Below are 22,909 nucleotides of genomic sequence, written 5' to 3'. Positions count from 1 at the left end.
CCACCAGAGCATTTCTGTTCACCCAGCAGGTTCCACTGGGTGTCAGTGGGGAAAGAGTCCAATTTGAGATATGTTGCAGATGTGGATGCTATAGGTTGGAGCAACTGATAGCATATCGGAGATAGCAGAATGGGAGGAGCCAATGATAATGTAGAGATTTGATTATAGGTGATTAGGAGGGTGGTGGTATTGACACATGTGCGGAAATAGGAAAAAGAACATGTTTGAAAGAGAAAATGATGGGTTCAGCTTGGCACTTTCTGAGTATGAACATCCTGATGTTTCCACCATAGAGAACATCTGGTTGGAGATTTCTTCTTGATAGTTTGAAGAATAATATTAAAACCCTAAAGTAGGTCCAGGTTAGAACTGTAGTACTGGGAACACGCGCCTTTAGCTGGTAGCTGAAATGATGAAATTAGGTCAAATACCCAAAGGACAATAAAGCAAGGGGACAAATATGTTCAAGGGAAAATCTTTAGGGGGTACCTTATTCCAGAAGGAATGATGAAAAATAGTAGCCAGAGAAAGAGCTAAAGAGAAAAACAGGAGGAGAATCAAGAGATGAAGACATCATGGAATCCTAAAGAGGTTAAGTAACCTTTTAAGAAGAGACTGTAGGACTTGAGACAAAAAAAAAAATTATGGATTTGGCCCTCAGTGACCCTCAAGACATAAGAGAATGAATGTAGAAATCCAGAGGACAAATCAGCAATCATGAAAGAGCAAATTCTGGGCCTGGTTTATGGCCAAATACTTCTGCCAGTATTTGGCCCCAGTTCAAGTCTAAGAGGATGGTCACTGATAATTTATCACTGACAGCTTCCATGAAGAATCACAGAATAGAGAGCTATGCTAAGGGTGAGAAACCTCTGTACAATTAGAAATTCAGCATTTTTCTTTGTAGACTTTTTTCCTAAGCCTAGTTCTTTTAGCAGTTATAATCATAAATTTAATGCCAAAAATATGGTTATTTCACTTAAAAAATAAGGAACTGTGCTTTACTAAATTTGTCCAAATTCCATGCATTTCCACTGAAGTTAGAATAAAAACTAATTCTATTTATAAATGTATTTTCTATATTGGAAATAACATGTTTCTTCTGTATATTACATCTACAGGGAACATTGCTGTTGTCCCAATTATCAAAACCATTGGTTTAGGCCTTGGAATCTTAATCTGGGGATCATTTAATGCCTTAACTGGCTGGGCAAGCTCAAGGTAATTCAAGTCAAACTAGTTCAACTAAGATTTCTGGCACTGATATTCTATGTAAGGCAAGTGCTTACCAAGAGGAATAACATACGATTCTTATTCTCACAGAGTTTATAGCTAGTAAAACATACACATCAAATATGCCACCTTCTATTGCTATTTGCCCTAAATTCTTAATACGTGATCTAGATATTTGATCAAGATAGAGTGTAGCATTAAATCTGGGAAACAGAGGTAGAGAGAGAAAAAGGAAACTGATGTTCATTGTCCCTTTATATTGTGTGACAATTTGCTGGACATGTTCTATGCATCATTCTCATCTCACTTTCACAAATACGTGAGGTAAGCACTATCTTATAAGAGAGTAGATATACAAAGAGATTAAGTAACTTACTGTAGTTCACAAAACTAAGAAGCTAGGATTCAAACCCAGGTCTTCTAGTTCCAGAGCACATATTCTTCCCTCTAGAGCAGGGTTGGCAAACCACGGTCTGGTTTCCCAGCCATTTCTATAAATAATGTTTTATCAGAACGCAGCCAAACCCATCCATTTAAGGATTGTCTGTGGCTATTTTTATGTCACAGTGGCAGAGTTGAGCAGCAAGGGAATAACTGACCCTCAAAGCCTAAATTATTTACGATCTGGCCTTTGAGAAAAAGTTTGCCAGCCCCAGCTCTAGCGTTGTGTTGTCCAATAGTGTAGCCAGAAGCCACAGGAGGCCATTTATATTTAAATTTAAATTAATTAAAAGTTGATAAAATTAAACCTCCAGTTTCTTGGTTGCACTAGCCACATTTGATGTGCTCAGTAGCTAATATGGGGAGAGGCTACTCTTTTGTGCAGTGAAGATACAGAACAGTCCCATTATTACACAAAGTTCTATCAGACTGGTGCCCTTGGTCAGCATTAAGATTAACATTCAAATCAATTTTGGGAAAATGAGTAGAATGTAGGGTGTTATTCTCACTTTACCTTTTGGACTCCCTTTCCACTCAAAGCATTATAACCACCTCAAAACAACAAAACAAACCAACTTACTAACTTCCAATCATTCTCTCCCATCCTTTCCCCATTCCCCACCTCCTGCTATTTTCTTTTTCTTTTCCTTCTTTTCTCCTTTCCTCTTGCCCCTGGATAGTTCTCAGTGATTCTTGGTAATGATCACGGCAATGTCAGGCAGGAAAAAAAAAATTGTGGTGATGACACAGTAGGGATATTTAACCTAGAAGTTTTTTAAAAGTCTACTCCAAACACTATACAATATTGTAACCAATTAATTAACCTTCCATGAGTCAGGTGAACTACTTTTTCCTACTTCTTTTTTAGTCTTAGGAAAGAGACACTCACAAGTACTTTTATGTATACTAACTCATTTAATCTTTGTAACAAACTTATAAGGTAGGTATAATTATTATCCCATTTTAAACATGAGAGGCTGGGCACGTTGGCTAATGCCTATAATCTCAGCACTTTGGGAGATCGAGGTGGGTGGATCACTCAATTTCAGGAATTCAAGACCAGTGAAACCCTGTCTCTACTAAAAATACAAAAATTAGCCAGGCGTGGTAACAGGCACCTGTAGTCTCAGTTACTTGGGAGGCTGAGGCAGGAGAATAGGTTGAATTCAGGAGGCAGAGGTTGCAATGAGCCAAGATCATACCACTGTACTCCAACCTGGGTGACAAAGCAAGCCTCCATCTCAAAAAAAAAAAAAAAAAAAAAAAAAAATTTAAATTTAAAAAATTTGGAAATTGAGGCACAGTGAAGATAATTAACTTTCCCAAAGTCACAGCTAATAAGTGAGAGAGCTAGCATTTGAACCCAGGAATCTGGCCCCGAGTCCGTGCCCTTAAACATTATGGTGAAACATCTTAACAATATTTAATTTGATGTGACTTTCTGGATTTTCAGGTTTGGCTGGTTTGGATTGGATGCAGAAGAAGTATCAAATCCGCTGCTAAATTACATTGGAGCTGGGCTATCAGTAGTAAGGTACACAATCATTTCTAGTGATTTTGCTGTTCTTCAAAACATGGAGAGTGCTTTTTTAAGGATCCTGATATGTTTACATTTTTTAAACCTACATTTCATAAAATCCACATGCTTGTTCCTCAGATTCTTCATTTACAATAACTGGTTTTAGAGGACAAAAAGTGCCAGATTTGGGGGCAGGAGCCCCAGCTTTAGCTCTCCAAAACTCTGAGAGCCTGGAAAATCATTTAACTGCTCTTAAGCTTAGTTTTGTCAATCTATAATATGTAGAAAATCATAACACATAGCTTATCAATGAGAATCATATATTTTGCAAACTAAAACATGCTATTCAAAAAAAGCGTTCTGCTGGCTTCCTGATACCCCTAGAGTAGCTACTGATTCTCTCTTCTATGTACTACTCACTTCCTATCTCACCTAGTTTCCACTTCCCTGTCTCCTCACTCACTCTTCTCAACCTAGCTAGACAGCTACCCTTTCAAAACCTGAGAACACATGCTCTTTTGAATGCCCATGTTTGGTTGCATCTGTGTCTAGCTATATGCATTCTACGAATAAGGGTGAAAATGACTTTGAATATCTATATGGCAGTGTTCAGTCCATAAAACTTAACAGGAACTGGGTCACCTTAAATTCAGTCTTCTTTCCCCTCTGGATTCCATTTATATTCCCTGTCAGTTCTTCACATAATGGATAGTACTGCCTAGAAAGATTTTAGTACTTTTTTTTTCTTCAGGGAAAGAACAGTATATTTGCCTTCCTTCAGCAATGATAGCTTTTCCCCAGCCACATTCAGGAACAATCTCTTTGTCATTGAAATGTTGCCTTAGAGAGTAGTCCCAGGCCAATTGGAGAAAAAAAAACATAAATTATTCTAAAATAGCAGATTCCTGACTTTTTTTGGTTAGAGGCAATTTTATGTATTTTGTACAATTCACACAGAATTCTAGCTCTGAATAGCTCTCTCAAAAACAATTTCTTTACACACCAAAATTGTAACATAGCATGGCTTAGTTTTGACTTAATGACAATTTAAGGCCAGTTTACCCAGTCTATCAGGCATTGTTTTCCTCCATGTTTCTTCTTTATTTAGAAAAAGCACATTCTCTAAAATTGCAAATCAATTATTCATGTTCTACCACTTCCACCTATGTGGCCATGGGCAAATAACTTCAGTTCTCCAAGCTTTGGTTTCTTCATTTGTAAAGAGGGATAATAATAGCACCAACCTCATAAAGTATTTTGAGGGTTAAATGAAATAAAATATGTTCAGTGCTTCATATAGTGCTAATTACATGGTTAATGCTCTACATATTAGTTGTCATTACAGTTGTTTTATTAATAACATTTATGTTCAATTACTGTTTCCTGTTGGGTATTTGTTGCCCACCTTTATACTGCAGTAGGCAGTGCACCTGAGGAACCCTGTAGCTCAATCTGAACTTGGTCTGCAGCGGGGAAATTCAAGAATTCTTCCTGTAGTGCATCTAGGCTTCCTTCTATGTTTCTCTGCTAAGATGAATTTCTGGAATATATCATTTCATTATTTTAACTCAGTTAAATCAGTTTGTTCTGAAGGGTATTCACTGAATAAACTTGGAGCTTCATGGTGTGTGTAAAGACACTTGAAACATGGTTGCATTCGTTTAGGATATTGCTTTTCTTTTTAAAATTAAAATTATTGCTTCTATCCTCTGTATAGTCTAATTTTTAAAGGTTGGTTAATTTCTAGTCTTACATTTTCTTTATATGATATACAAAGTGTCTATCAGTCTATATACCAAAACGACTCCAGGTATTTTAAATAGGAGAGGATTTAACACAGGGAATTGTTTACAAGACCCAATTGAGCAAAATAAGAAAGGTGGTGTCACCCATAACCCTGAAGCCCACACAATACTGCTGAATTGCCTCTGCCTGACCAACTGCTCCTGCTGAAACTATGGAGGCACCACCAAAACATAATGTCTTCTCCCATCTCCTCAAATGACGCAAGTGCCTCCCCGTGGCAGAACCTAGCTGCCAATAGTTTGGGAAATGTAATTTTGAGTCTTCCATGCTCCATGGTTCAGGAGAGAGTATGTAAGGGTGAGAGCAGAGCTGACACCAAGAAACAATATTCAGGACACTCTGTTAAACATTTGCTTTCTTGAAGATCCAGGAGCTAGAGGTCTATAACAAGACCGATGTCCTTTTCAATTCAAATAATAATAATATGATTTGGATTATCTTTAAGGATCTGCTCTCCCTTCTTTTGTCTTCTCATTTAACGTGCCTTGCCTGGAGGGTTAATGTTTACTCCACAGCTTCATCTATTATTTTACATTGTGAGGAAACCCAAATCATTGTTTCTAGCTGTCACCTTTCCTCAAGCCACAGCCCTTATTTCTAACTATGGACCAAACTACACATCTCTACACATGCTCCATAGGTACCTCCTTTCAGTCTTACCTGAGATAACACACAGAAGGGAATGATGCTGATCAGCACTTCGCAAACACTAAACCATTTATTCCTTCCTCTTTGCCTTCAACATTTCCCAATCAGAATTACTTTTATTACTGGACCCTTCCCGCAAACTGGTTCCTCTTCCTGAGTTCTCTCTCTTCATAGAAGGCCACAGTCATTCAAATTAAAAACCTGTCATCTTTATTTTTTTCCCTTTATATGCTATGTCTATTCCTGTAAAAAAAAATTTTGAATCTTTCACAAGTTCTTCCTCTGCTTTCCCTCAGTCCCATCCTACCTACCCACTTGTATACATAGGATTGTAAAAAATCTCACATCTAGTTTCCCTGGTTCCATTCTTTCCTTTTACCAGTATGGAGAGCTTATATCTGCCCTACATCAGGGCATGTCACTGTCCTGTTTAAAAACCTTTGAATGTTCCCCACTGAATTCAGAATAAACCTGTCTCCTTAATCTGGCTTGTCCCTTATAGTACAACTATCCAGCCAGTGTTTCTATACATGTTTCACCTTTCTCCCTGTATTGTGCATTCATTGACCCAGGATTACACCATACTCCAGACATTTGCCTCAACCTTGAGGGCCTTTTTCTCAGCCTCTTTGGCCATCATTTAATATCATTTGAGATTGTTCCATCCCATGTGATGTTTTCTTGATTTTCTTCTCTCTAGTTAGAATCTTCCCCTAAACTACCAAAACTTTTTATGCTTCTTCCATTATTGAAACTATCAGAGTCTACTTTGTATTATTTATACAGTCCTCTTTATTTCTGAACTATGATTTCCTGAAGGACAAGGCCCATTATTTTCTATATACACCAGTCCTCCCACCATCACCATCAAACTTTCATATATAGTGTTTTATATATAATTGATGCTTAGTAAATGTTTGTTGACTTCAGTTGTCAGCGTAACGGCACGTGCACACAATTTTTACTAAGTGTGTGATGTGTGGAATTGCAAATCTAGGGAAGCTGGAAAGCTTGAAAATGTAAAGAAGAATCATTGGGTAAAACATCAAGTTTCCTTTTAAGTTACCTATGCCTTTGACAGCATTCATAGACTTTATCATGGAACTTTGTATTTGATGTACTGCACCAAGTTATTTTAAGTCTGTAGCCCCAAAACACCTTGTGATTTATTCGGTTTTATGTTCATATACATAAAATAAATTTGATTACCTTCTTACTTACTGCCACCCACTCCGTTAATCTAATTGACTGGGACTCTTCTTTCTGATGTACCTATTCTTATGACTAGCATTAGTTGCACAGGCTCAAAATCATTGTGTAGTCCTAATTTCTTTTTCATGCTCAGTAACCCGTCGCATATCCATTTGGTAATTAAGGCTTTCTCTTTACTAAAATGTTTTCAGATTTTATTTTGTGCCAGAAGTACACTGAGAATTGTGTATGCATTCTCATTTCATTTTCATCACAGCTCTGTGATGAGTGTATATCCCCATTTTTTAGACGAAAACTGTCAAGTCTCAGGGAGTGATTTGTTGGAGGGTTGTACACTTGTTTGAAGTAAAACAATCAAGAGCCTTATCTATAGTGTCCTTTTATTTATTTCTTCATTTTTTTATTTTTTTTACTTTAAGTTCCAGGATACATGTACAGAACGTGCAGGATTGTTACATAGGTACATGTGTACCATGGTGGTTTGCTGCACCTATTGACCCATCCTTTAAGTTCTCGCCCCTTGCCCACCACCCCCCAACAGGCTGTGTGGTGTGTGTTGTTCCCCTCCCTGTGTCCATGTGTTCTCACTGTTTAACTCCAACTTATGAGTGAGAACATGCAGTGTTTGGTTTTCTCTTCCCATGTTAGTTTGCTGAGGATGATGGCTTCCAGCCTCATCCATGTCTCTGCAAAGGACATGACATCATTCCTCTTAATGGCTGCAACATATTCCATGGTGTATATGTACCACACTTTCTTTGTCCAGTCTATCATTGATGGACATTTGGGTTGGTTTCATGACTTTGCTATTGTAAATAGTGCTGCAATAAGCATATGTGTGCATGTGTCTTTATAGTAGAATGATTTATATTCTTTGGGGTATATACCCAGTAATGGGATTGCTGGGTCAAATGGTATTTCTGGTTCTAGATCCTTGAGGAATCACCATACTGTCTTCCACAATGGTTGAACTAATTTATATTCCACCAACAGTGTAATAGCATTCCTATTTCTCCACAGCCTCGCCAGCATCTATTCTTTCTGTTTTTTTTTTAATAATCGCCATTCTGACTGGCCTGAGATGGTATCTCATTGTGGTTTTGATTTGCATTTCTCTAATAATCAGTGATGTTGAGCTTTTTTCATGTTTGTTGGTCATGCAAATGTCTTCTTGGGGGAAGTGTCTGTTCATATCCTTTGCCCACTTTTTGATGCAGTTGTTTGTTTTTCTCTTGTAAATTTGTTTAAGTTCCTTGTAAGTTCTGGATATTAAACCTTTGACAGACAGGCAGATTGCAAAAAATTTCTCCCATTCTGTAGGTTGCCTCTTCACTCTGATGATAGTTTCTTTTGCTGTGCAGAAGCTCTTTAGTTTAATTAGATCCCATTTGTCAATTTTGGCTTTTGTTGCTATTGCTTTTGGCATCTTCGTTATGAAGTCTTTGCCCATGCCTATATCCTGAATGGTATTGCCTAGATTTTCTTCTAGAGTTTTTATGGTTTTGGGTTTTACATTTAAGTCTTTAATCCATCTTGAGTTAATTTTTGTATAAGGTGTAAGGAAGGGGTCTAGTTTCCATTTTCTGCATATGGCTAGCCAGTTTTGACAGCACCATTTATTGAATAGGAGAGCCATTCCTTATTGCTTGTTTTTGTCAGGTTTGTCAAAGATCAGATGGTTGTAGATGTGTGGTGTTGTTTCTGTGTTCTCTGTTCTGTTCCACTGGTCTACATATCTGTTTTGGTACCAGTACCATGCTGTTTTGGTTACTGTAGCCTTGTAGTATAGTTTGAAGTCAGGTAGCATGATGCCTCTAGCTTTGTTCTTTTTTGCTTAGGATTGTCTTGGCTATATGGAGTCTTCTTTGATTCCATATGAAATTTAAAGTAGTTTTTTCTAATTCTGTGAAGAATGTCAATGGTAGTTTGATGGGAATAGCATTGAATCTATAAATTACTTTGGGCAATATGGACATTTTTATGATATCAATTCTTCCTATCCATGAGGATGAAATGTTTTTCCATTTGTTTGTGTCCTCTCTTATTTCCTTGAGCAGGGGTTTGCCGTTCTCCTTGAAGAAGTCCTTCACATCCCTTGTTAGCTGTATTTCCTGGTATTTTATTCTCTTTATAGTGATTGTGAATGGGAGTTCATTCATGATTTGGCTCCCTGCTTGTCTATTGTTGATGTAAAGGAGTGTTTGTGATTTTTGCACATTGATTTTTGTATCCTGAGACTTTGCTGAAGTTGCTTATCAGCTTAAGGAGTTTCGAGGCTGAGATGATGGGGTTTTCTAACTATGAAGTCATGTCGTCTGGAAACAGAGACAATTTGACTTCCTCTCTTCTTATTTGAATACCCTTTATTTCTCTCTCTTGCCTGATTGCCCTGGCCGGAACTTCCAATACTATGTTGAATAGGAGTGATGAGAGACGGCATCCTTGTCTTGTTCAAAGAAATCCTTCCCAATTTTCAAAGGGAATGCTTCCAGCTTTTGACCATTCAATATGATATTGGCTGTGGGTTTGTCATAAATAGCTCTTATTATTTTGAGATATGTTCCATCAATACCTAGTCTATTGAAAGTTTTTAACATGAAGGGAAGTTGAATTTTATCAAAGGTCTTTTCTGCATCTATTGAGATAATCATGTGGCTTTTGTCTTTGGTTCTGTTTATGTGATGGACGACATATATTGATTAGCATAAGCTGAACCAGCCTTGCATTCCAGGGATGAAGCAGACTTGATCATGGTGCATAAGTTTTTTGATGTGCTGCTGGATTCATTTTGCCAGTATTCAGATTCAGTTTGCCAGTATTGAGGATTTTCACATCAATGTTCATCTGAGATACTGGCCTGAAGTTTTCTCTCTTCATTGTGTCTCTGCCCAGTTTTAGTATCACAATGATGCTGGCTTCATAAAATGAGTTAGTGAAGAGTCCTTCCTTTTCAATTGTTTGGAGTAGTCTCAGAAGTATTAGTACCAGCTCCTCTTTGTACCTCTAGTAGAATTTGTGAATCCATCTGGTCCTGGGATTTTTTTTTTTTTTTTGGTTGGTAGGCTATTAATTACTGCCTCAATTTCAGAACTTGGTATTTGTTTATTCAGGGATTCAACTTCTTTCTGGTTTAGTCTTGGGAGGGTGTATGAGTCCAGGAATTTATCAATTTCTTCTAGATTTTCTAGTTTATTTGCATAGAGGTGGGGTTTTTTGTTTGTTTTATTTTGTTTTGAGATGGAGTCTCACTCTGTTGCCCAGGCTGGAGTGCAGTGGTGCAATCTCAGCTCACTGCAACCTCCACCTCCTGGGTTAAATGATTCTCCTGCCTCAGCCTCCTGAGTAGCTGGGATTACAGGCACCTGCAACCATGCCTGGCTAATTTTTGTATTTTTAGTAGCAATGGGCTTTCACCATGTTGGCCAGGCTGGTCTCAAACTCCTGACCTCAAGTAATCCACCCCCATCAGCCCCACAAAGTGCAGGGATTACAGGTGTGAGCCACTGCACCCAGCCTGCATAGAGGTGTTTATAGTATTCTCTGATGGTAGTTTGTATTTCTGTGGGGTCAATGGTGATATCCCCTTTATCATTTTTATTGTGTCTATTTGATTCTTCTCTCTTCTTCATTAGTCTAGCTTGCAGTCTATGTATTTTGTTAATTTTTTCAAAAAAACAGCTTCTGGATTCATTGATTTTTTGGAGGGTTTGTGTGTGTGTGTGTGTCTATCTCCTTCAGTTCTGCTCTGATTGTAGTTATTTCTCATCTTCTGCTAGCTTTTGGATAAGTTTGCTCTTGCCTCTCTTGCTGTTTTAATTGTGATGTTAGGGTGTAAATTGGAGATCTTTCTAGTTTTTGATGTGGGCATTTAGTACTATAAATTACCCTCTTAACACTGCTTTAGCTGTGTCCCAGAAATTCTGGTACATTGTCTCTTTGTCCTCATTGGTTTCAAAGAACTTCTTTATTTCTGCCCTAATTTCATTTTTTACCCAGGAGTCATTCAGAAGCAGGTTGTTCAATTACCATGTAGTCGTGTGGTTTTGAATGAGTTTCTTAATCCTGAGTTCTAATTGATTGCACTGTGGTCTAAGAGACTGTTTAAGATTTCACTTCTTTTGCATTTGCTGAGGAGTGTTTTACTTCCAATTATGTGATCAATTTTAGAATAAATGCCATATGGCACTGAGAAGAATGTATATTCTGTTGATTTAGGGTAGAAAGTTCTGCAGATGTCTATTAAATCCACTTGATCCAGAGCTGAGTTCCAGTCCTGAATATCCCTGTTAATATCCTGTTAATTTTCTCTCTTGTTGATCTGTCCGATATTGACAGAGGGGTGTTAATGTCTCCCACTATTATTGTGTGGGAGTCTAAGTCTCTTTGTAGGTCTCTAAGAACTTGCTTTATGAATCTGGGTGCATTTTTTCCTTCATTTCGACCTCAGAGAATCTGATGATTATGTGTTTTGGGGTTGATTTCTCATGGAGTATCTTAGTTGTGTTCTCTGTATTTCCTAAATATGCATGTTGGCCTGTCTTGCTAGGTTAGGGAAGTTCTCCTGAATAATATCCTGAATTGGGTGCATATATTTTTAGAATAGTTAGCTCTTCTTGTTGAATTGTTCCCTTTACCATTATGTAATCCCCTTCTTTGTCTTTTTTGATCTTTGTTGGCTTAAAGTCTGTTTTGTCAGAGATAAGGATTGCAATCCTTGCTGTTTTTTGCTTTCCATTTGCTTGGTAAATTTTCCTCCATCCCTTTATTTTGAGCCTAAGTGTGTCTTTGCATGTGAGATGGGTCTCCTGAATACAGCACACTGATAGGTCTTGACTCTATCCAGTTTGCCAGTCTGTGTCTTTTATTTGGGGCATTTATCCCATTTATATTTAAGGTTAATATTGTTATATGTGAATTTGATCCTGTCATCCTGATGCTATCTGGTTATTCTGCACACTTGTTGATGCAGTTTCTTCATAGTGTCATTGGTCTTTATATTTTGGTGTGTTTTTGCAGTGGCTGTTATTGGTTTTTCTTTTCCATATATAGTGCTTCTTTCAGGAGTTCTTGCAAAGCAGGCCTGGTGGTAACGAAATCCCTCAGCATTTGCTTGTCTGGAAAGGATTTTATTTCTCCTTTACTTTGAAGCTTAGTTTGGCTGGATATGAAATTCTGGATTGAAAATACTTTTCTTTAAGAATGTTGAATATTGGCCCCCACCGTCTTCTGGCTTGTAGAGTTTCTTCTGAGAGATCCACTGCTACTCTAATGGGCTTCCCTTTGTAGGTGACCTGGCCTTTCTCTTGGCTGCTCTTAACATTTTTTTCCTTCATTTCAACCTCAGAGAATCTGATGATTATGTGTTTTGGGGTTGATTTCTCATGGAGTATCTTAGTGGTGTTCTCTGTATTTCCTAAATTTGCATGTTGGCCTGTCTTGCTAGGTTAGGGAAGTTCTCCTGAATGATACTGTGAAGTGTGTTTTCCAGCTTGTTTCCATTCTCCCCATCTCTTTCGGGTACTCCAATCAATCATAGGCTCGGTCTTTTTACATAGTGTTATATTTCTTAGAGACTTTGTTCATTCTTTTTCATTCTTTTTTCCTCTAATCTTGTCTGCATGCTTTATTTCAGCAAGGTGGTCTTCAAACTCTGCTATCCTTTCTTTTGCTTGTTTGATTTGGCTACTGATACTTGTGTATGCTTCATGAAGTTCTCATGCAATGTTTTTCAGCTCCATCAGGTCATTTATGTTTCTCTCTAAACTGGTTATTCTTCTTAGCAGCTCCTCTAACCTTTTATCAAGGTTCTTAGCTTCTTTGCACTGGGTTAGAACATGCTCCTTTAGCTCAGCAGATTTTTTTATTACCCATCTTCTGAAGCCTACTTCTGTCAGTTCATCCATCTCATCCTCCATCCAATTCTGTACCCCTGCTGGAGAGGCGTTGTGATCATTTGGAGGGGAAGAGGCACTCTGGCCTTTTGGGTTTTCAGCATTTTTTCATCAATTCTTTCTCACCTTCATGAGTTTGACTAGTTTCAATCTTCGAGGCTGCTGACCCTTGAATGGGGTTTTTGTGGGGACATTTTTTTGTTGTTGATGCTATTGTTGTTGCTTTCTGTTTGTTTTTCTTTCAATGGTAAGGTTGTAGCAGGATGAGCCGCAGACAAAACTCCTCAGACACCGAGTTAAAGAAGGAAGTGGTTTATTCAGCCAGGAGCATTGGGCAAGACTCCTGTCTTAAGAGCCGAGCTCCCCTAGTGAGCAATTCCTGTCCCTTTTAAGGGCTCACAACTCTAAGGCGGTCCGCATGAGAGGGTCGTGATCGATTGAGCAAGCAGGGGGTACGTGACTGGGGGCTGCATGCACCGGTAATCAGAACAAAATAGAACAGGACAGGGATTTTTATAATGCCTTTCCGTACAATGTCTGGAATCTATAGATAACATAACCAGTTAGGCCGGGGATCGATCTTTAACTACCAGGCTTAGGTCAGGCAGGCCCAGGCCTTGTTTCAGGTCTGGTTCCTTGGTTTTGGGTCTGCTTCCTAGACGCCAGGCTACCTGCCTTTAGTTTTGCTTCTCTTTCCTTTTCTGAGTATAAGACAATATAAAACAATATGAGAGGGTCTGTCTCTCTTCTCTCATTTCCTCCCTTTGAGACTCACTTTTTATTAGTGAGAGTTCTCACTCTTATTTTCGCTACTTATGTCTTCCTGTGCAATAGAGATTGATAGTGATTCATATAGTACATTTCTGCTGAAGCATTTTGGTGAACTAAGGTAGCAATGAAGCTTTTTATCATTTAGAAGTACAGGTAGCAAACAAGGGAGCAGTAAGCAGATTCTTATTACTATTATAACTCCTATTATAAGAGTTTTAAATCCTCTTCGTGCTGAGAACTAATTCTAAACATAGCCTCAGGATCAAATCTATGCCACACTTGCATGGGCACATGTGCCAGTTTCGTTATATATTTAAGTATGTCTTCAACTACTTGCCCTTGATCATCTATGTGTAGACAGCAATTAGTAAGGTTAAATTTTCTACAAACTTCTCTTTCAGCTTCTAGCAAGTAGTTGAGAGTCAATCTATTTTGACAGATAGCATTTCTCATCTGAGTTTCTTGCCGGGCCAGAACAGTCAAGGTTTTACTGGTTTTATTAATGATGATCTTCAAGACAGCTTGCAACTGTATGATTCAGTTGGGGGTGTAAATTGGGATCTGGTATCCTCACGAGCCGACTTGTGCCTAAGTGGCAGGCCTATAGTATTGTATAATTTTTTCAGGAGGCCGTTTATCATCTTTTTAATTATCTATGGCTATGCTTTGCTTTTCACGGGAAGCATAGACAGGGAAGCTTAGGAGTCCGTCTGTTTTTATGGGCATTAGGAAGAAAGATGGTTTAATAGTGTCTATAACACAACTACCTGTCCACCGGTCAGGTAGCTTAGCACAGGCTTTATGTCTACATATCTAGTATAACCTAGTGGGGGCTGTCCAGTCCCAGAGGGATTCTGGGTGGGCCTAAATGGTCTGCAACTTTAGGAATTTACTAAATGGATTTTTCTTAGTATGGTTTGAACTTTACTAGATGGCTGTTTTTGTAGTACTATTATACAGTTTTTGCCTAAGGCAGCTGAGTCTTTCTATAGGAAGGGTGAAGTCTTTCTTCACTCTTGCTATACAGTATTGTCTAATGATTGAGGCTTTTAGGTCTTAGAAGTTATCAGGGTGATTTTTTTTGAGCCAGGAATTTATCAGGAGCTGGGTCTGTAGGTACTAATTCTCAGGCTTCCTATGGCCATTGATCTGTTACAGTTTCTCTACATATATAACATGAAGTGACATTGGCAGACTGAGCTACGTGCTCGGCTAATTGCAAAAACAAATTTCTTGTTTTTCCTGGAATTTCTGGTACTGGCACATTCAGTTCATCATAGAAGGTTTGAAATACTGGCTCAGGAGAGCGTTTATAAACTTTTCTTCAAACTATAATATTTAATTGAAGATCCAGTCCAGCCTCATCAATTTTTAGGGTTACACGTTCCCCCTTTTTCCAGCAAGGATTAAGGGGGTTGGTTATTACTAGTTCTAAGGGGTTACACTGACTACTGGTACAGGAAGGGCCACTTTTCTCTTTTTTGAAGGTGAGCAGGGTAGTTTTTCATTTTTTATTTCAGTAGCCTAAATGACACAAGACCAGTATCTACATTTCTTTTTACACAGTCTTAATTTATGATAAACGTACTTATTTTCTGTCATATAGCCTCTTTCTTAATTAGAACATCTTATTTTTAATTTATTATTATTAATGACAGCACAGGCATCAAATTTTAAGGCGACTTGTTTGGGCACCTCTTTTTTTTTTCTGTTTTGGCTAACACTTTACTCGTATCATTTATGAGCCTTCATCAGTCTTCAGTTTTTAATCTTATTTTAAAAACTGTGGTCATGGAAGGCTCAGATGGGTCATAACACATATCAGGTTGGTCATTTCCTGGGCTACATACCTTGTATAGAATAACGTTATACAAATAAGTTTTTTTAGAGTTCTAGTAAACTTATAATAACCGTAAAATAATAGGATCATAGCAACCTTTTGTCCTAACTCAGTGACTTGATGTATACACTGGGAACAGCCTTCGGTCTGAGGAAGGTCAGTTGAAGTCCTTACTGTACAAGTCCAAATTTTAAGGAAAATGAGTCCTGCGATGAGTTTCCTCATGTTTCGGCCGTGCATGGACCAGTCAGCTTCTGGGTGTGACTGGAGCAGGGCTTGTCGTCTTATTCAGAGTCACTTTGCAGGGGTTGGCGAAGCTGCTCTCATCCACGTAGAGCTCCCAGTCTACTCATGTTTAAGGGTGGTCTCGGAGGTTGGGCCTACTAGAATAAACTGAGTCTAATATCTCTACACAGTTATGTTCAACTGGGCTCTCTAATACCGGGAGCAAGGTGGAGGGGTTTAGGGTGTTGTAAACTTCAATGGTTATGCGAGGATTTTCACAGAGCAAGCTTTGGTATCTAGTTAGTCTAGCATTCGTTGGCTAATGATGTCCTCTGGTATTTATTAAAGTCACCACAGCATGGGGGGACTTTAGGTTTTGCCTAAGAGTTAGCTTATCTGCTTTTTGTGCTAACAGGGCCATTGCTGCTAGGGCCCTTAGACACGGAGACCAGCCTTTGGAAACCCCGTCTAGTTGTTTTGAGAGATAGGCCACTAGCCTTGGCCAGGGCCCTACAGTCTGGGTTAAAACTCCAACTGCCTTTTTTTTTTTCTGACACATAGGGTGTAAAGGGTTTTATCAAAAGTATATTTTATTTTCTTTATACACCTTGCACATAAACTTTTTTTTTTTTTTTTTAGTTTTACATTCAGGAGGCCTAGTTACTTTTAAATTATACAACATTTCTTGCATAAATTCTTTTTTTATAACATTTTTCTCTTTCACGACTTTCGCAGACAATTCTTTGACATGCTTTAACTTTCTGACTATTACAAATATTTTTTTCTTTAAACAACCAGTTAATTTATTTCAGGGCAAGAATTTACCATATAATACTCTTTTTACATAAGTTCTGTCACCCTTTTTTTTCTTTTCTTTTTTTTTTTTTTTTGAAGATGATAACTATTCGTTTCTAAAGTGAACTTCTTTTATGTCTGTGGGCTAGACTGTCTAAGGCCACAGGAATAGAAGTTAGTATAATACGTGTCACACTGTTAACTTTTAGCAAACTTTACTTTTGTTGAAAACCTTGTAAGTTTGGGATTTTAATTATCCTTTGCTATTAATAAGAACTTGTTTTGTCCAAATTAATTTAGAAATGGTATAGATGGCTTTTTTATTTTTCCTAACAGAATAGCCTCGTATCTTAAGATTTTTGAGTTAGTAAGCTACATTTTTGCTTTTTTGATTTAGGATAGTTCTGAACTGAACTAGTGAGGTGTGCTCACAATGAGGTTTCCTCTAAAAGTTATTTTTGTTTTTTTTTTCTGTTAACAAAGCAGTTGCTGCTACAGATTGAATGCATTTGGGCCATCCTTGGGTTACTGGGTTAAGGATTTTTCATAGGAAGGCCTCAGTGCTTTCAGGATACGCTGTTGTTTACACTGACAACAAAGTGGTATTGGAACGTTATAGGGTTACAGAGAATACTTTCAATTATCAATTACAGGTTTTAAATTTACTTTGGCTTTTAAAAGAATAGGGTACACTTTTTTTTTCTTAACTAATTGTATATATCTCTCTCTCTATTTCTTTGACTTTGTCTCTCTCTCTTTGACTTTCCTTTTGCCTCTGTCTCTTCCTCTCTCTCTTCTCGCTTACGCTGCAGTTCTCTCAACCACTGTGGAGAGATCTAAAACCAGTTGTAACCAAGCGTCTATGTATGGAAACTGGTCTGCGTACCCTGGCTTTACAGGTTACCTTGTGCCATACCTTTGAAACAAGGGACCTGTCCAGGCTTCCTTCTGATGGCCAACCTACTTTTAATGCTGGCCAGTCTACTTTATACAAAGTTTTAAGTTTTCCTGGTGTCATAGTACTCCATAGTCTCCTTTAAATCCTTTCTTGAAATTTTTCAACATATTTCCTAGTAGCATGGGCTTATTTGTGCCTGACCCATGCTTCTTCAAGACAAAACGCCACGCTCACACCACACACACCACAAAACAAAGAACAGTTAAAAAGGGCACACACACACTTTTGCAGTTTACACCAAACCAAAATCAAAACCAAAATCAGAGTATCCAGAAATCCAAGCCAGGTCAAAACCAAAACCAAAGTATCAATCAATCCAAGTCAAGTCAAAAACAAAAACCAAAGTGCCAGTACAGGCACACCGTGGGTGATCAGGCCACGCTTCCACTCTAATGGAGTAGGCAGGTTCCCAAGACCAGTCCTGTCAAGCAATTCAAACCAAGTCAAAACCAAAACCAAAATCAAAGTGCCAATAAAGGCATGCCGTGGGTGATCAGGCCATGCTTCCACTCAAATGGACGGAGTAGGCAAGTTCCAAACACTAGTCTTACCAAGTTTCAGATGTCCAGACTCCAGGTACCAGTTCCTTCCCGGTGTTCAGCCACTGCATTGATCCTCCATGGGGGCCTGCCACACACAGCTCTGGCGAGGCCTCCCACCAGGGCAAATGCCTACCTGGGAGCGCGCTCAGGATCCACGTTGCTCAGGCTAGTCGGAGTCCCCCACGGGGATGTTCCACAGGGCAGGCTTAAGCCGCCTAAGGAGCTGCCTCAACCATCTGCCAATCACCTCGCTTCCCGGTCAGGGAACCAAGAAATGTAGCAGGAGGAGCCGCAGACAAAACTCCTCAGACACCAAGTTAAAGAAGGAAGTGGTTTATTCGGCCAGGAGCATCAGGCAAGACTCCTGTCTTAAGAGCCGAGCTCCCTGAGTGAGCAATTGCTGTCCCTTTTTAGGGCTCATAACTCTAAGGGGGTCCGCATGAGAGGGTCGTGATCGATTGAGCAAGCAGGGGTTATGTGACTGGGGGCTGCATGCACCGGTAATCAGAATGAAATAGAACAGGACAGAGATTTTTACAGTGCCTTTCCATACAATGTCTGGAATCTATAGATAACATAACCGGTTAGGCCAGGGGTCGATCTTTAACTACTAGGCTTAGGTCAGGTAGGCCCAGGCTTGGTTTCAGGTCTGGTTCCTTGGTTTCAGGTCTGGTTCCTAGGCGCTGGGCTACCTGCCTTTAGTTTCGCTTCTCTTTCCTTTTCTGAGTATAAAACAATATGAGAAGGTCTGTCTCTCTTCTCTCAAGGTCATTCTTCTGTAGGGCTTCTGTGGTTTGCTGGGGATACACTTCAGGCCCTATTCATCTGGTTCGCTCCCACACTTAGAGATGTCACTCAAGGAGGCTGAAGAACAGCAAAGATGGATGCCTTCTCCTTCATCTGGGATCTCTGACCCCAAGAGGCACCAACCTGATGCCAGTAGGATCATTCCTGTATAGCGTGTCTGACAACCCCTGTCAGAGGATCTCACCCAGTTGGGTGACATGGGGAACAGGACCCATTTAAGGAAGCACTTCGACTGTCCCTTTTGGAGGGGGTGAGCTTCGCTGGGGGGAAACTCACTCATCTGGTCTATCCAGATTCCTCAGAACTACTGGAGGAAAGGCTAACTCTGCTGGTCTGCAGAGACTGTGGCCAACCCTCCCCTAAGGGAGGCCCAGGGAGGCTCAGGTTCTGTCCCTGAGCCTCGGGCTGGAGTTGTTGGAGTTCCTGCAGGGAGGCCCTGCCCAGTGAGAAAGGATGGGTCAGGGTCAGGCCTGAAGAGGTGATCTGGCCACAGTCTGCCACAGCCAGTGTGTTGGGCTTTGGGGAACCCTTCTTGGGGACCAAGCTCTCTAGCCTCCCTGGCTCCAGCAGTGGAAAAGCATGGCCTGGAGCTATAGAGCTGGATGCTACCCTTCCCCCACCCGGGGAGCTTAGTGTGTTAGATAGTAATGATTCCCAGTGCTGGCTGCTGCCCCTTCCCCAAGGAGCTCAGATGGCTTAGGCAGCAGGCAGCTACAGCTGTGGTACTGGTCACCCCTCCCTTCGGGAGCTCAGCAGGCTGAGGCAGATTCCAGCAGAGAGGCTGTTGAGAATCTGCATGGCTCCAGTGTTGGGACTCTAGGCCCCAGTGGCATAGGTTTGCAAGTTCTGTGGAAAAAGCATGGTTTCCCCAGCTGGGTAGCATGCTCACTCACCAATTCCCTTGGCTGTGGGGTGGGGGCCCTGCAGCCCTGTGTGGCTCTCAGGTGGGCCACTAGACCACACTGCTTTTCCTTCCTGACTGTTATTACGTCAGCCACCTAGTCGATTCTCATGAGAGAATCTGGATACCTTGGTTGCTAGTGAAGAATTCACACACTAATTATCATTCTTTTTGATGTGAGCTTCTGATTGCTGCTGTTGCTAGTTGGCCATCTTGGTCCCGCCCATCCTATCTGTAGCTTTCAAGTATTTTCTAACATATCATTCTGTATTGTTTATTAGAAAAACACACAGGTCTATACAGAGTAGAGGATTTTCTTTTTTTTTTTTTTTTTTTTTTTTGAGACGGAGTCTCGCTCTGTCGCCCAGGCTGGAGTGCAGTGGCGCAATCTCGGCTCACTGCAAGCTTCGCCTCCCGGGTTCACGCCATTCTCCGGCCTCAGCCTCTCCGAGTAGCTGGGACTACAGGTGTCTGCCACCGTGCCCGGCTAATTTTTTTTTTGTATTTTTAGTAGAGACGGGGTTTCACCATGGTCTCGATCTCCTGGCCTCGTGATCTGCCCGCCTCGGCCTCCCAAAGTGCTGAGATTACAAGCATGAGCCACTGCGCCCGGCCATAAGGATTTTCATTGTATAATTTTGAGAACAAAATGCCAATTAATGTCTAATATTCACCTTACAAATATATATATATATGCACACACAGAAATACACACATATTTACACAAATATATGTGTGTAAATATATATATAATATATATAAAACACACATATATAACTCATTTAAATATACTCATATAATTAGGCTTTATGCATTCAATTTTACTACATGTTAAATATCTTGAGGACTCTGAAAGAGATATTAGATGTGGTTTCTATTATAGGACTGGAAAGGTGTGATACCTTTCTTCCCTATCATAAGGGTCATGGCTGACACTCCTGTAATAAAAGACAGGTTGATGAGACAAAAACATAACAAATTTAATCAAAGTTCTGCGTGACATGGGAACCTGAAGATCCAAAGACCCAGGGAAAAAACATCTGTTTTTCTGCTTAGATTTGAAGATTTGACAGCCAGGGAGAAATATAATTACACAAAGGGTGTGATCTAATGGTAATAGACTGAGGGGAGAAACACAGCAAAACCCGCCTGTTCAGATTCTTCTTGGTCTCTTTGTGTAGTATTTCTTCCTCCTTGATATACAGCAGGACCCCTCTGGAATGAGGGTCTTATGATCTAGACAAGGTAGGTCAGAGAATTTCTTTATAGCCAGCTCCTACGCAGAACGTGGAGGGTTGGGGGTTGTTAGAGTAACTGATCTAGGTTTCATGGCTGGCTTTGAGGAAGAGGGATTCTAGTGTCCATGACTCATCTTGGAGAAGAGGAATTCTAATTTCTGCAGCCTGCTTTGTGGGAGAAAGGTGAGTGGAAGCCATCAAGGCGTGAGGAAGTCAGAGAGAGACTTTCCTTCTGAGGCTGCTTCTGAGGCCTTCCAATCTCCTATAGTTCAAAGTACTCAGCATGCCAAAGTGCCGTAATTTGGGGTATCATTTTCTGACCCCAACATTGGCTTCTATTGAATTAGAAAATCTTTAGAAAAAAAAAGATTACATTGTGGCAAATGGTCTAGATTGTGTGGTAACTATTCTTAGTGTTGTGGGGATTCAAAGAGGAAGATTCAGTAAGGACTGGCCCAAGGGGAAGTTTTTTTTTAAAACCACATTCAACACTTCAACTCTTCTTTAGTTTGGATAGGACAAAGAATATGTAGGGTGTCCAGCTACGGAAGAAAGGGAAGCAAGTGCAAGTCGTTGTGAAAAATTGGGGAGGGGGGTTGGTAGAGAGCTTGGAGCAGGGAGTGGTCAGGCATAGAAGCCAATACGAGGATTTATGTTGAGATAGGTTGGGTGGAACATAATGCAGAGAGCCATAAAAATCCAAAAGGAAAGTTAAATCTCATATGGAAAGGAATATGAAACTATTCATGTTTTAAAGCAAGTAAGAGATTGAACAAAGAAACCTAACTAGAGCATTTTAATTTTTACACAAAAGATGGCATATGATAGACACTCTTCTGTACCTAGCTACCTACCCTATTTCAGTGTCATATATGCTTTGAAAGCTTCTTATTTTGTTTGAAATGTTGAACCATGCAAATGTATTTTAAACGTATTTCAAGTGATGTTAAAAGTATCCCAATGTTGTTCATTTTCTCAAGTTAATTTAATCTTTTGACACATTTTAACAAATTTGCATGGCTTAAAAGCCAAGAGTAAGTGAGGCATTTGTTGCAAAGATACAGGACATCAATAGTGTATTATGAGAGAGATGTTAAAGGGAAAAATGTCACTAGACTTAAATGTATGTTTTTATCTCTTAAACTATATCCTGGAGATCTTTCCATATCAGAGCATAGAGATCATCATTATTCCATTTTTACAGCTGCATAGTATTCCATTGCATGACCATGTAGGCCACCTCACCTGAGTCTGAGTGTACCTGTGTGAGTGGGCCTCCAGCAGGATTGGTAAGGTCAGGAGTGGACACACTGGTGGCCTCAGTAGATCACCCCAGATTCTCCTCTGTGTGAGTTATACAGTTCTGCACTTCTATCAGCAGTATCTAAGAGTATCTGTCCCCTAGCATTTGTCCAACTGAGGATGTTCAGCTTTTGAAGTTGGTCAATATAATAGCTAAGAAATATTATTTCAATGTAGTTTCCATTTGTGTTTCTTTTACAATGTGATTTCAAAGTTAAGGGAAAGATCTGATGTGGAAGGAAAGCTTATGAGTTTAGCCTTTAGCCTGCTGTAATTAAGGAAAATGAGAAACATCTAAGAGAACAGGCGTTCTGGTAAAATGGCAGGACCACTGAAGGGGCAATTTGAAAGTAATCATTGTGTCATTAGGATCTGATTATTTAAGGTGTGTGTTTTTTTCTTAAAAATCAAGCAGCTTGATATAAACCAATATTATAATAAATATCACTAAAATTTATTTTCCTTACAGTGCTTTCATATTTTTGTTCATCAAAAGTGAAATACCAAATAACACGTGTTCCATGGATACCACTCCATTAATAACAGAGCATGTGAGTATAGTATGAGAGACAACTTGACTTGAAACATAAAATTAAGATAAATGGAAAATACATAAATTTTAAACACAGATGAAAAAGTGGTGTTTGCTCATCACTCCTGGCTATGTAAAATATCTTAGCTTATTTATTATGGCTAGGTCTATGTAGCAATCAATTAACATTTCCACAGTTGAGCTTCTCAGCAAGCACACAGGTTTATTTATTTTGATTAACAGATCTC

At 39.5% G+C, this 22,909-nt stretch overlaps 2 protein-coding genes across 6 annotated transcripts in view; one reads left to right on the top strand and one right to left on the bottom strand.

The window, feature by feature from the left end:
* Positions 1-22,909, bottom strand: part of LOC116463456 (Golgi-associated kinase 1B-like) — a 257,888-nt gene that overhangs the window by 92,464 nt on the left and 142,515 nt on the right. The window contains exon 1 of one of the 3 annotated variants that reach the window (XM_058434647.1): positions 5,660-6,396. The exons of the other annotated variants lie outside the window; for them this stretch is intronic. The gene's annotated coding sequence lies outside the window, so the exon portion shown is untranslated. Of the gene's footprint in view, positions 1-5,659; positions 6,397-22,909 lie in introns of those variants that run through there. 3 annotated transcript variants of the gene reach the window in all.
* LOC116463457 (transmembrane protein 144) overlaps positions 1-22,909 on the top strand; it is a 60,635-nt gene that overhangs the window by 15,534 nt on the left and 22,192 nt on the right. For all 3 annotated transcript variants that reach the window (XM_032146569.2, XM_058434650.1, XM_032146570.2), the window contains 3 exons: positions 1,122-1,221; positions 3,128-3,208; positions 22,599-22,680. In XM_032146569.2, coding sequence (XP_032002460.1) covers positions 1,122-1,221; positions 3,128-3,208; positions 22,599-22,680 — 263 coding nt within the window. The remainder of the gene's footprint in view (positions 1-1,121; positions 1,222-3,127; positions 3,209-22,598; positions 22,681-22,909) is intronic.

Source organism: Hylobates moloch, unplaced genomic scaffold, assembly GCF_009828535.3.
Source record: "Hylobates moloch isolate HMO894 unplaced genomic scaffold, HMol_V3 SCAFFOLD_37, whole genome shotgun sequence".
NCBI classification, from domain to species: domain Eukaryota; kingdom Metazoa; phylum Chordata; class Mammalia; order Primates; family Hylobatidae; genus Hylobates; species Hylobates moloch.
This window is presented reverse-complemented; position numbering and strand designations above follow the sequence as displayed.